At 42.6% G+C, this 13,524-nt stretch overlaps 2 protein-coding genes across 6 annotated transcripts in view; one reads left to right on the forward strand and one right to left on the reverse strand.

Moving 5' to 3' along the window:
* Positions 1–359: 359 nt before the first annotated feature.
* LOC310984496 (retinoschisin-like) lies at positions 360–4,678 on the forward strand (the record flags this gene model as incomplete). The annotated part of the gene is made up of 6 exons (XM_083969715.1): positions 360–417; positions 884–909; positions 1,026–1,227; positions 1,971–2,112; positions 2,632–2,827; positions 4,526–4,678. 6 exons carry the CDS (start codon positions 360–362, stop codon positions 4,676–4,678), a joined length of 777 nt encoding a protein of 258 aa, XP_083825841.1.
* A 2,319-nt stretch (positions 4,679–6,997) lies between these two features.
* LOC310984893 (cyclin-dependent kinase-like 5) overlaps positions 6,998–13,524 on the reverse strand; it is a 46,411-nt gene continuing 39,884 nt past the window's right edge. For 4 of the 5 annotated variants that reach the window (XM_083970264.1, XM_083970265.1, XM_083970261.1 and 1 more), the window contains 2 exons: positions 10,809–10,979; positions 6,998–9,253 (listed from right to left, as the gene is read on the reverse strand). In XM_083970264.1, the coding sequence (XP_083826390.1) occupies positions 8,894–9,253; positions 10,809–10,979 (531 nt within the window). In that variant the 3' untranslated portion in view covers positions 6,998–8,893. The remainder of the gene's footprint in view (positions 9,254–10,808; positions 10,980–13,524) is intronic. The other variant, XM_083970263.1, reaches the window with a different exon arrangement.

Here is a 13,524-nt window from a genome sequence, read left to right on the forward strand (position 1 = left end):
ATCATATTCATATATAATAATCATTAATATTAAAGGGGGAGCAAACATAATGACATTTCCACCTCCACATAAAAACAATATTGTGTGCTCAGAAGATCCTCCTTTTCCAAATGTTGTGTGTGCTCACACAGCTCAACCTGGACACACATCAGTTACTCACTCACTCTTGATGTGTGAGCTGATGGGTGCAGGTGCAGGTGCAGGTGCAGGTGCAGGTGCAGCGTGTGCAGGAGGCGTCTGAGGGCCAATAAAGAGAATTAGACGGGGCCATCGTGGGCCTGTGGATTACAGTAATCCTGTCCACTTCCACTAGCCGTGCTCATCACACACACTGCATTCCTGCACAGCTGAAGAGGAAGATGGAGGTGACTGCTCGTGCTGCTGCTGCTGTGCTGCTCCTCCTGCTTGTGTGTCAGGGTAAGTCACTGTGTATTTGAATGAGAGATATTGTTCAATCATAAAACACTGAACCTGCGTTAAAAAGCTCAGTTTACTCTCTGCTCTGCTGTGGTCGTTGTGTATTTTTTGTAGCTAACTATACTTATCAAAGGAACATACAGGAATTATGCTGCAATTAAATTTGGAATTTATTATGTTTTTTTGGAGAGGCTTGTATGTAATTAGAGAACTATTCAGTGCTTTTCTATTCTGTCAAAAAAGTTTTTAATTTTTTCTTTTGATACAAACTTAATCACACATTCTGCTGAATAATTTATGCCATGTTACATAATTACCATAAAACATCATGCTGTAATTTATGATTTGATATTTAATTTGTCATTTTTTCTATTTTTATTTCTTTATTTGAAATTTGGCTTCAGTCCTCACAGCTAATTTTCTACTGTCTGCTTCCACATTCCATGCATCTATTGATGTGTTGCAGCCCTGATCACTGTTCACTCACAGGAGGTGAGAGCCAATAGTCAATAAAACACCTGCACTGAGCCATAAATGTCATTTTTGACTGACCGTGAGAGCAACGTGTGTGGGTTAACCCCTCCATGTGCGTCCTGCAGGAGGAGGAGGAGGAGGAGGTGGTCCAGGAGGAGGAGCTGCAGGAGGAGGACCAGGAGGAGGTGATCGAGACATGGACGCGGGACATGAAAGCCTGCACCTGCGACTGCGAGTCTGCTGAATCACCGACGCGCACCCCCGCCGCCCTGCCACCTGTCCCGCCCACCTGGCTGCCCCCGTCTCCTCAGAGTCAGCCAATGAGCTGCATGCCAGGTGAGGAGTCAGACTGCACCGCTGTCACCCCACCTGGACTCACTCCTGGTTCACAAGGATGTTGGATGTCCTTCATTCCCCAATTTTAGTTTTTTTTTTTTTTGAAGTGTGATAATAAATGAGATCCACATTATGTGAAGGGCAGGGACCTGGTGGAGAACCTCACATGTCAAGGCTGACAGCAGGCAGCAGTGAGTCCAGTGGCTTTCTCACGCAGAGCTCCAGACTGTGTGATGGATCACTCAGCTCATGGTAGCTGGCTCTGGCTTGTGTCCTTTAGTGCACTCTGCCAAAAAAAAAAAAATCCACTCTCTGCCTCTCTAGTCACCTTCCGCCATGATCTTGACAGTTCTGAACAGAGGACGAGGCCTGAATCCGTTGTGTTATGTTGTAACAGCTTGAGGTTGGAAATGTTGGAAGTGTGAGGAAGAGGTTCTGGAACATCAAATGCTGTGAGGTAATCTCATTACCTGAGCAGGAATGTGATGAGCAGATTAGAGAGCCCAAAATAGGGCATGCCCTTCACCTAATAGCATGATACTGGGCAAGGCGGCACACATCAGATGTCCTGATCTTATCACGCAAGTACCAGTTCTTACTATAAGCTAGATCAGAGCAGAACAGAAAGACTCTGGAACATCTGAGAACACATATGTCGCTGGTTCAGCGGCGGACGTTCTGTGTTTCTGTGTGACTTCTGTGAGGTTGAGTTTGATCCGTCTGTGCACTTGAAATCTCCTCAGAGTGCCCCTACCACAGAGCCCTGGGCTTTGAGTCTGGATCAGTGTCATCAGACCAGATCAGCTGCTCCAATCAGGACCAGTACGGCGGCTGGTACTCCTCCTGGATCCCCAATAAGGCTCGCCTCAACAACCAAGGCTTTGGGTGGGTCCGCTCTCTCTTTCTGCTTCACACGTTCAGGGCCGTTGTATAGGCGAGAAAGGTGATGATAATTCTAGGGGCCCAGCGCCCAGTAGGGCCCACAAAAAACCCCAGTAGTCTAATCTTTGTATGGTAAATGGTAAATGGTAAATGGTCTTGTATTTATATAGCGCTTTACTATACCTGAACGATACCCAAAGCGCTTTACAGTACATCACAGTCACCCATTCACACACACATTCACACACTGACGGCGTGTGAATGTATGTATGACTGAATTATTCTGCATAAGACCCTGACTAATACTCATAGTAATGCTGCATTAGCATCAAAACAAAGTAGGCTAAATAAAAAATGATAATACGTAGGCTACGTAGTTTAAGAAAAAAAGTGGAAAAGTCAGGGGCCCACTTTAGTATTCTTTCAGGGGGCCCAGAATTCCTAGCAACAGCCCTGCACACGTTACAATAAATAACTCTGACTGTGAATGTGATACAACAAACACTTTGTCGGTGCTATCAGGTGTGCGTGGCTGTCCAAGTTCAACGACCAGTACCAGTGGATCCAGATCGATCTGCAGGAGGAAGGGGTGGTGTCTGGTATCCTCACCCAGGGCCGCTGTGATGCCGACGAGTGGATCACTAAATACAGTGTCCAGTATCGCACCGTGGAGACTCTTAACTGGATCTACTACAAAGACCAGACAGGAAACAACAGGGTAAATACACACAGCTCTACCTCTGTAAACAGCTGGGTTTGGAGGAAACGAGCTCAGATGTGAAAGTGGAGAGTTTTGCAGCAGAGCCAGAATTTCGGATTCGGTTTCCATCTTCTTTCTTTAAAAAAAAAAAAAACAATATAAAGAAAACATACAAATTACAATGGCCAAAGCAATAGCAATTAATGTATCAGTGTACTACTATACAACAAAACAATCAAAAAATAAAGGAAAACAGACAAACCAACAGTAGTATGATCTTCAAGCTACTGTAACATTCTCATCTTCTAATTATTCCAAAAAAAGGTTATTCAGCTTCCATCTTAATGTTTTCAATCAGTGTTACATCTTGTTGTGGTGTTTCACTGATGCTGCAGTGAAGCAGCCTTGACAGTATTGTTCACTGTACAGTAATTACAGTAACTCCCAACACTCCATTGAACAATGTTCCTTACATCTCACACAGAGAAATCACAGTTTTCAACTAGTTTCTACAGGGAAACAGTGAGCGCTCTTGAGGTCACTAGATTGCATAAAGAAATAAGCAGACATGTGAACTGTTATCACAATTGGACCTGCACATGCAGATGGATCATACTAAGTGAGGTAATGGGTGGTGGACAGAGCACTTACTTTAGTCCAGGATATCAATGTCAGTCTGTGACGTAACGCTTGGTCACCACAGAAACACTCACCTCACTGTAAGGTAACGTTTTTGCTGCAGGTCAGAGTCAGCACGATGGAAAATTATGAATTTACACCAAGACTGAAGTGATGATTGCCAAATATACAATGAACATGCTAAAATAAGTCTTACAAATTTGTAATAAACTGCTGACAGCTGTTGTTGACTTACAATCATGAAAAGTGCATTAGCATTAGTGCATTATCATTCCATAACAAAACCTCACAGAACAATATATATAATTGGTTTAGTTCAATGTATTTTACTGACAGGAGAGAGCAGTGTTTTTTCTGTGCTACTTTTGTCCTCACTTCAGTGGGTTTAAAATACCCACACTGCAGTTTCTAAATCAATGCAAGAACATCATCACAAAAATGTGATCCTGTTTATTTTGGGTATTAGGGTCAATGACGTGATGCAATCCAGAGTCAAGTGGTGTAACTGGTATTTTTTCGTAAAAATCAGAAAATAAATCTGGACTCAAATGTGGGATCAATGTAATTCGCTTTTGCAATGCAACACTATATTTACTGACAGATTTGACATAATTTGTCACATTATTTAGAAAACTGTGTTTTAAGGAGAAGCCCTGCTGCCTAAATGCATTAAAATCTAAATATAGAAATAGCCTACAGCTACAACAACAAAAAAAGTTTATTTCAATTCAATGTTTTCAGAAGTTCATATCAAATATTTAATATTTATCATTCTTTTGTGGTTTCACCATTTGACATTTTCAGGACATTCAGTTTTACTTGTGTTAAAAAGGGTTCAGATGTCATTTCAAATGACATGAAACCAGCATGAATACAAAATATACATTTAAATCTGATGCTTTTAAAACATAAAGCTATTTCTGAATTGCTCATCTTTCCAACCCTTATCTGTCACTGACCCATTAATAAGTAGCCTATAAATAGTGTTTTCCTGATGATTCTCTGCAGAGTGTATGTGCACACACACGTTGGTCTGATAGTGATTTTCCACACTGTTGTTCCCCTGCTGCTCTCCAGGTTTTCTACGGGAACTCCGACCGCTCCTCCACTGTGCAGAACCTGCTGCGTCCTCCCATCGTGGCCCGCTACATCCGCCTGCTGCCGCTGGGCTGGCACACCCGCATCGCCATGAGGATGGAGCTGTTGATGTGCATGAACAGGTGCAGCTGAAAGGTGCTGGGCCTTCTCTCACCTCACCGTCCGTCCTTCCCCTGCCAACCTGCCTCTTGCCAAAAAGGGGACACCGGTCCAGCTTTTTGAGATGACCTGCATGTCTTTAACATGTCTGTCTTTCTCCGGTGAGGCTCGAGGCAAACTACGTCTGGCCAGGTGGTGGACATGTTTGGTGACCTTTGATGCACTATTCTATTTGTCTTAAAGTATCAATAATGTCATGGTTCTAATATATTATAACACTAGATCAGAAAGCTTTCCAGCGCACACAGGAGATTCCAGATGAAAGGAGAACATCTGGATGTCTGTGTGCTGCACTAAGTCAAAGTCAAAGATTTCATCACTTAGTAATAAACAATGAAGAATCACTTTACAGGGTAAGAGTCAAATCAAATGAGCTTGTTTTATTTGAGAGTCACTGTTACATATGTAAACATGTATATTCTAAAATTGTTAAGCATTCGTTTGTGGGTTTACGGTCTCATGTAAATGCTCTGTTGGAAAAAAAAGCAGATAAACACTGACTATGCTACTAATTTGTGTCTGTAATAAAAGCACAAACTTAATACTTGATTTCATTTTAACAGTTGATAAACATCCTCTGTTATAAATATTACCAAACAAGTAGTCACACATCAGTATTAATATAATACACGGTGCTCCTTCAGCAAAACACTAATCCATAGAGAGAAATGTACTGTGTGGAGTTAGTATGTCTGGAGTGTGCACGATCCATACAGATGCACAACAACACACAATACGATACAGTCGTGTTTGGACACCGCGTTGGTCTCGGCCCTCACACACACTGTGCGCATGGTGAACATGAAGTGAGGAGGAATTTACAGCGTCGGAGCAATATTGCTGAGTCACACAGTCTCTTCAAAGTGCAACAATAAAAAGTTGAAGACTCGTTCCTGCCAAGCTTTTTGTTCATGGCACTTTGTCTCAAACACAAAAACCCCACACCGTGGTTCCACTTTCACCTAAAAGCTCATCCCAAGTGTCTCGGTGTGTCGTCAGTCAAATATACACTAGTATTGTGATTCCGAACCGGAGGACGAGGATGCACTTACAAGAGGGTGCATGGAAATAATCAGCAGTAACACTTTTTTTCTTTCTTTTTTTTTACGTTTTTTTGGGGCTTTTTGTGCCTTTTATACGATAGGACAGTCGAAGAGAGACAGAGAATGGGGAATGACACATAGCAGAGGGCCGCCAGGGGTGGAATTGAACCCAATGCCGCTGCAGAAAGGGCTACAGCCTCTGTTCATAGGGGCGCCTGCTCTAGCAACCGAGCTATACGACGGCCCGGTCAGCAGTCATACTTGAGCAGTGGCTTTCTGTGTGAGCGGGTTGGCAGGTGAGAGTATAAATGTGAAGAGAGAGCTGACAGCGCTGGGTCAGCAGCTCAGACACGCTGCTGCTGCTGAGGAAACTGATCAAACACTGAGAACGTGCTGAATGACAGAACAGTTCAGGAGTGGATGGGTGAATTGTCCAGCTGTCAGGCCAAGTGGAGACGCTACGAACTCACAAACTGGACCAAACCTGAACGCTGACCTAAACACTGACATACAGTGGCATGCAAATGTTTGGGCACCCCCTGCTCAAAATTTTTGTTAATGTGAACAGTTAAAGCAAGTGGAAGATGAAATGATCTACAAAAGGCATAAAGTTACAGATGACACATTCCCTTTACATTTAAACAAGATAATGAATATTTATATTCTTATTTTCATCTTTTACATGTTCAAAATGACAGAAAAGGAAGAGGGCCTGCAGCAAAGGTTTGGCCACCCTGCATACTGTAGCTAGTAGTTAGTAGCCCCCCCCCCTTGGAAACTCTCACAGCGTGTAAATAGTAAATATCTTGTCTGATTCCTTGGTCAAAGTTATCTGAGAGCTCAAGTCTCCTGGGTTTCCCGTTGTTTTGCAGGCTGCTGCTTTGTTTCTCTTTTTCACTCTAAAACTGTAGAAAACAAAAATAATACACTGATATTGCAAAAGAGTGTTTCATGTTTAACTTTATGCCTTTCCACTTGCTTAAAGGAGAATTACGGTCATTTTCTAAACAACACTCTACAGCTCTAGGTCCCTGAGTGCTGTCATAGGAAAAGACCTGAGAAAAATATGTGCAGCCAGGACCTAGCTCTCCTCCTGCTAGCTGCGCTACATTGCAGTTAAACAGTGAAGTAATGGGGGCAGAACTTTAAAACCGTGACTTTGGCCTCTGTTATGCTCAAAATATCACTACACTTGCAACATCCACCAGTGCCTTACCACACAACACTGACTGTGTAAAAACTTGACTGTCGAGCGCATGCCCGGTCTGCATCGGTGCAGAAAGTGGAAGAAGCAGAATATGTCTGGATCTAATGTTGAAGAGATGGAGGAACATTTTGAATTTGATGGTCGTGCGTGTTTATTCGAACCAGAATATACAGATGAGGAGCAGTCTTCATTGATATGGAAACAGTCCTGAGCTCCACAGTCAACTATAGAGGCCAAAGTCACAGTTTTAAAGTTCTGCCCTCATTACTTAGCTGTTTAATTGCAATGTAGCGCAGCTAGCAGGAGGAGAGCTAGGTCTTGGCTGCACATATATTATTCTCGGGTCTTTTCCTATGGTAGCACTCAGGGACCTAGAGCTGTAGAGCGTTATTTAGAAAATGACCGGAATTCTCCTTTAACTGTTCACATTAACAGAAATTTTGACCAGGGGTGCTCTAGCTTTTGCATGTCGCTGTATATAATCAGTGGTATTAAATAACACTGAGGTCAAATGAACACATGAGAAGCATGTGGGACCATGTGACCAGTTGGGAACCACTGCACTAGTACAATGAGAATGGCTTTTGTATTCCTTTAACTGCTGCAAAAATTGCTTTGCATCAATAATTAGAAAAAAAAACTGACAAGTAAATTTCTTTAGAAACCAAAAACATTCAGCAGTTCATCTTTATAGAATATTTTGCATGTATCTCCACATGTTTTAACCGGCCATACGAATGAAAGCACTTGGAAGGAGCTTTTGTGAAATCTCCCCCTTGAATCCTGGAGGTGTGGGATGTAATCCCCTCCCGCACCACTGACTTCATTAACTTAGCCATTAAGTGGATCCGTGCAGAGCATCAAGGTTTGACTGCTGTATGATTCATCCATAAGGTGCTTCATGAGACAGACATAAATACAGCTTTTAGTAAATAGTGTTAGATTACATTACTACAGAGGGATCTTGGGTGTAGTCTGCATAAGGAGTAGTTATTATGTTTGTTCTGTTTGACGTGACTGAGCCATAGTTGTCATTGAATAATATTTGTTTATAATACACAGGAGGGTCCATGAGTCTCAGACCGTTTTTTCTCCTTCCGGCCTCAGACTGATGGACTGCAGTCATGAAAAGTCAGTGCCTAAAATGTTAGTGCAAGGTAACGTAACCTCTGTCATAAACCGGTAAATGCAGTGCTGGGTTACGTCCTACAGAGGGCGATGCAGGGTAGGATTTCTCTTGACTTGAACCGTACCATATGGTCTAAGATGGCTGCATTTCAAAGACATAAAAACCTAAATATCCTCAAAAAAAAAGAGTAAGTAGATCGAAGCTTTTAAGATTGTCGGTGCCAACTCAGAAAAATTGCACTCCCAACTATATTTTTAAGAACATGAACTGCTTTGACTTGTAGCTGCACATTTGAGCATCTATAACCAATAAGACAGAGCACATCCAAAGGCAAAGACAGCTCAGAGGAAGAGTTAGAGTCCTGGGTGGGATGAACACAAGTTACTGACATTACTGACCTCTATTGTAACAACTGGTAAAACTTCTGTTTAGAATGCCTTAGATAGTCTTAAGGAAATACTACGCAGTAAAATGTACTATATTTCTATATTGAATAGAAACAAAAATACTTACACTTAAAATCTACACTTTATCTATCCATTTATATATATTTACTTTATGATACAAATTATAATCGGAATTACAGAAGTAATAATATAAAGTCTATCAAACATGAAAGCTTTAAAAAAAATTGAGACATAAAAAGGCTTTTGGCCTGTTTGCAAGCAGTGTTTAAAACAGAAGGTTTGGTATCTGTGTGTGTGTGTGTGTGTGAACAGCAGGTGTGCTGTTACGTAAGGAAGGTGTGGGAGCAACAGAGGGGAAAGTGTGTGTCTGCGGTGGATGTGAAAGCTGAGGGGTGACGGAGATCACAGAGCCGTCTCTTTCAGGTCATTGAGGTTTGGCATACGAGACCTGGAGGGCCGGCCGAAGCCGTGCCCGTTCTGCCCTCCCTTGATGCTCATTTGCTCCGGGTAGGGGTTCCCCTCCGGGCGGCCCATGGCGGACGTGTGCCAGCCGGACTCCAGCTGCCCGGGCAGCGGGTAGGCTGTCTGTCGGCTCTTCAGCTGGGGCGTGCTGACCCCTGAGTGACCCCGGCTGTCTGTGAAACCGCCCTGAGCGGAGGCTGGATTAGGCAGCGGCTGGTAGCGCATGTCGGAGGGCGTGGTCTGGTTGGAGGATGAGGATGAAAGGTGCAGGAGCTTGCGCAGTGATTTCAGTGGCTGACTCTGAAATGACATCATACATCACACATCACACGACCATCTGTAAATCAAACATTTTAAAAGGATATTTCAACATTCTGGCAAATTTGCCCATTGCCATAATCCGTATAGTCATAGGAGTAGGTTGGTTACCTTCAGCGAACACAGTGGAGGTGAATGGTACAGGTCCCCTGTCCCTCAAAACTCATCAAATACACAATCCAACAACTCCAAAACTCTCTTGTGGACAAGTTGTGACCTGCACATTCACCTCGCTATGAGATATTAATGTAACATTACGAGACAGAGTTGTTTTAGAGGCAAATGCAGCTGAAACTACATTCCAGACACGGCCGCTGGGCGGAGTGATTTAAAAAGCGCAAGTACAGTAGTTCCGAGTATTTGCTTTACGTGTAATGTTCACAACTTCTCCACAAAAGCGTTTTGGAGTTGTTGGATTGTGTATTTGATGAGTTTGATGAGGGACAGGGGACCTGTACCATTCACCTCCATTGTGTTCGCTGAGCAGCTTGTGTCTCTATCCCGCAGATCCATGATAATTAAAGGTAATAAACCTACTCCTACTGTATGACTATAGGGATTATAGCAATAGACGAATTTGCCAAAAATATTGAACTATCCCTTTAACCCTCTGAGGTCGGTGCCACCGTATACGATGGCAGGAGTTATTGTTTTACTCTTTCGCATTTATCTCCGGAACAATGAATGATAGCGATGTAATTCTTTTTTTATTGAAAGCGGGACATTTCAATAAAAAAAGATTTAAAGGTGTAAATAAAGGTTATAATAATTTCAGCCTTTACAAAGAGCCCACTAGTGTGTCTGTAGCTCACCCAGAAGCAAAGTAGTCCTGCATGCAAACATCTGTGTCCCCCTAACCCCGTGTCACATCAGAACAGTTGCTCTGTTGCCTTGTATAACCGTGATTATCGGGAAAATCAGCCGGAAATGCAATAAATAATACGTATTACCATTTACGCATTTTACGTAAGATGAGACCAAGACATGGGCCTCATATGGAAGGAGACAGTTTGTTCACTGCAGGTAACAAGACAAAAAAACCTGTGCACCCCACGGAAATGTCAGGCCTGTGATGTGGTTCTCTGCCTCATTGCAGACACACACTGTTTTCATGCCAGGCGAGTGGGGCATTTTTGTAAATAATGTAAATAATATATTTTGTATCACAGTTAGAGCCCTTATTCTATTCCCCCTAATCCCCAAGACCTCAAAGAACAGTTATATAGAGTCTAAAATGAAGTTTATAATAATTTTCTGTGTTGTGAAATTTATTTTCGGTCTTTTATTTTCCTTTCTTTTTCTGATCATATAGCTTTTTCTACATTCATATGACACCACTACTGAATGAATATTGTCCTGAAAAAAAAAAGGATGTCAGTTACGTGATTGTGCATTACAGGGCTGAGGTTTTACAAGGATGAATACACAAGGAGACCAGGTGAGAGAAATATAGACGTACTGTAAATGCCATAGACTCTGAAGGGTTAAACCAAAATGCATCCTGAATAAAAAGTTCAGTCTTGTTCCCGAGACTCACCGGAGAGTGTGAATCAGACAGTTTCTCAGGAGGCCAGTCCTTGTCCCGGTCCCGGTCCCGCTCCTGGTCCCGGTCTCTGCTCTTGTCCCGGCTCCTGTGGCGGCTGCTCTGGTGACTGGACGACCTGGAGGACTTCTGGAGGACTGTCTCCACCCCGTCAGTGGGAACCTGCTGCCACAGAGCCAACGCTTCATTAAACCTGTCTACATGTACAACCTCACACCTCCGACCACGGCAGGTCCACACAATGTGAAGGACAAGGAACACACACTCTGAGCTCCCTCTCTTTCTGAGGTGAAATAGAGACACAGATGTTTCCACCATAGACTTCCATTGATATTCATGATCTGTTAAAGGGATAGTTCACCCAAAATTGAAATTTCACTCATTACCTACTCACCCTCATGTCGACTAAGGGCTGGGAGAAGTTTCAGAGTTATCCGTGGCTTCTCTGAGTTACAGGGGGTCTCGGCGTAGCAGTGCATGTCCATATAACGGTTGCAAATGGATACCAACTGTCTTCGTAACAAAAAGACACACCAAAAAACATCCAAATACCTCCATGCTGCTCGTATGTAATGTCCGTCTTGTATTGAAGCCCCGAAATGCGAAATTGTCCCGAAAAAAATTAAATAAGTCTATATTTCAAGCTTGTTTTGTAGCGGAAGCTTCTCGAAGCTCCTCTTCCCGGTTCGTCACATTTGGACGAACTGGGAAGAGGACAGACCCTGGTTCGTTATATGGACATGCACTGCTACGCTGAGACCCCCTGTAACTCAGAGAAGCCACGAATAACTCTGAAACTTCTCCCAGCCCTTAGTCGACATGAGGGTGAGTAGATAATGAGTGAAATTTCAATTTTGGGTGAACTATCCCTTTAATGATTATAGTTTACTTTCCTGTCCTCGTCCCCCCACCCCACTTATGAAACTGATTGGATTGCCCTGCCTCACCTGTGTCATATTGTCTTTCCCTTCACTTGTGTATTTAAGTCTGAGTCAGTTTGTCTGCTCAGTTCTCCCTTGGTCCCCTGTGCTCCTCCTTTCTGTTTCCCAGTGTTCTTGTGGGTTTACCTTTGTTCTCGCTTCCTGTCTTTTTTTGGATAGCCTGTTTTTGGATTCCTGACGGCCTGAACCATTTTTTGCTGTTTATCACCCATCTGCCTCTGAGCCAGTTTATTCACATAGGCTACTACACATCCTCTTATCTGCACTGACCCTCGTGCGTTCCATTTTGTCATTTACATGTGTGGACACACCACGGACGTGAATGTGAAGTTATTTTAGATAACAGGCCGTAGCGTCATTTGATCTCATGTGCGGCAAAACTGTAAAAATTAAAAATCAGAACATGCAGCTGGAGCCAAAAACCCGAAGCAGTTGCTGATCTGAGGAAGAGAAGAGACGACTCATCTTGTTTATTATTGATAAATGAAGCTTTCCATAAGATTTTCTTGAAACTATCTCCTCTCCTTGCCGTTTCACCGAGTCTGACTGCCTGATTCCTCCTGGCCAGATTGTGTTTATTTGTGCTCTGTCATCAGCAGTAACCCTCTCCCAGCATCTGAACAAACTGTCACGTATAAATAGAAATGTGAGGGGAAGAAAGACTTTCAAACACCTGTTTCATCATGAACCATTAGTGCGACTGCAGCAGCGGGCAGTTTCATATGTCAAAATGTGCTTTCTTTTATATTTAGCATCTCTTCTGGTTCATCCTCCCGCCTTGATCTGTGCTCTATAATCAGGTCATGGGTTTGGATGCATTTTGAGAGGAAGACGAGTCGGATCAGAAGCCTCTGTGTTGACGCTGGTTTGTGGTAAAATGTCACCAGTGTAAACAGGCGCAGTTTTAGGCAAAGTATGAGTGTTCTCGTTTGTCCTCAGCTCATAACTGGAGAGATGCTGTTAGGGCTGTGGTGGCTGAAGCCAGTGGTGACTGATCACAGTCTGATGATGACACACAGCCAGGTCCACAGACAAGAGTCGTGCAGAGTGACTTCAATAAGAGTCATGTTATTTAGAATTCTTTGAATATTTCACCTGCTCCGTGGATCTGGCTGGTTCATGTTATCACTTCGCTGTTATGTGATTTTACGACGGAGTATTAGGGCCACATTGAGAAAATACTTTTCTCACAGATTTTGAGAATAAAGTCATAGTTTTACATGTACGAGAAAAAAGGCACAATTTTTTGAGAATAAAGTTCTAATATTACCAGAAAAGTCATAATTTTTGGAGAATAAAGTCAAAATTTTAACGTGTTGTTTTAGAGGAGGAAAATTGTTAAAATGAGGGCTGTGGAGCATTTCGTGAAGTTGTACTTCAGTATAGGTTTCACAAACAAGGAGATACATTGTCATCAGTGTCAGGACTTCAAAAAATTATGCAAGAAAATGCATCTATTGTACAGAAAGAACCAGAACAGCCTACTGTACCCACTAAATGGTACAATTACGACTTTTTTTCTCGTAAATTTACAACTTTATTCTCATACCATCGCAACATTTTTCCTGAAAATGTACGACATTTTCCTCATAAAATTTCCACTTTATTCTCGGAAAATTATGACTTTTTTCCTCATAGTATGATGATTTTATAAAACTTTGGACCTTAAACTATGACCTTATTCTTAAAGTCTGTGAAAACATTTCTTTTCTCAATGTGGCCCTAATACTCTGTCGTATGATTTAACCAAGATGCATCATATTGTTTTA

Source organism: Trachurus trachurus (genome assembly GCF_905171665.1).
Source record: "Trachurus trachurus genome assembly, chromosome: 4".
In the NCBI taxonomy this organism is placed as follows: domain Eukaryota; kingdom Metazoa; phylum Chordata; class Actinopteri; order Carangiformes; family Carangidae; genus Trachurus; species Trachurus trachurus.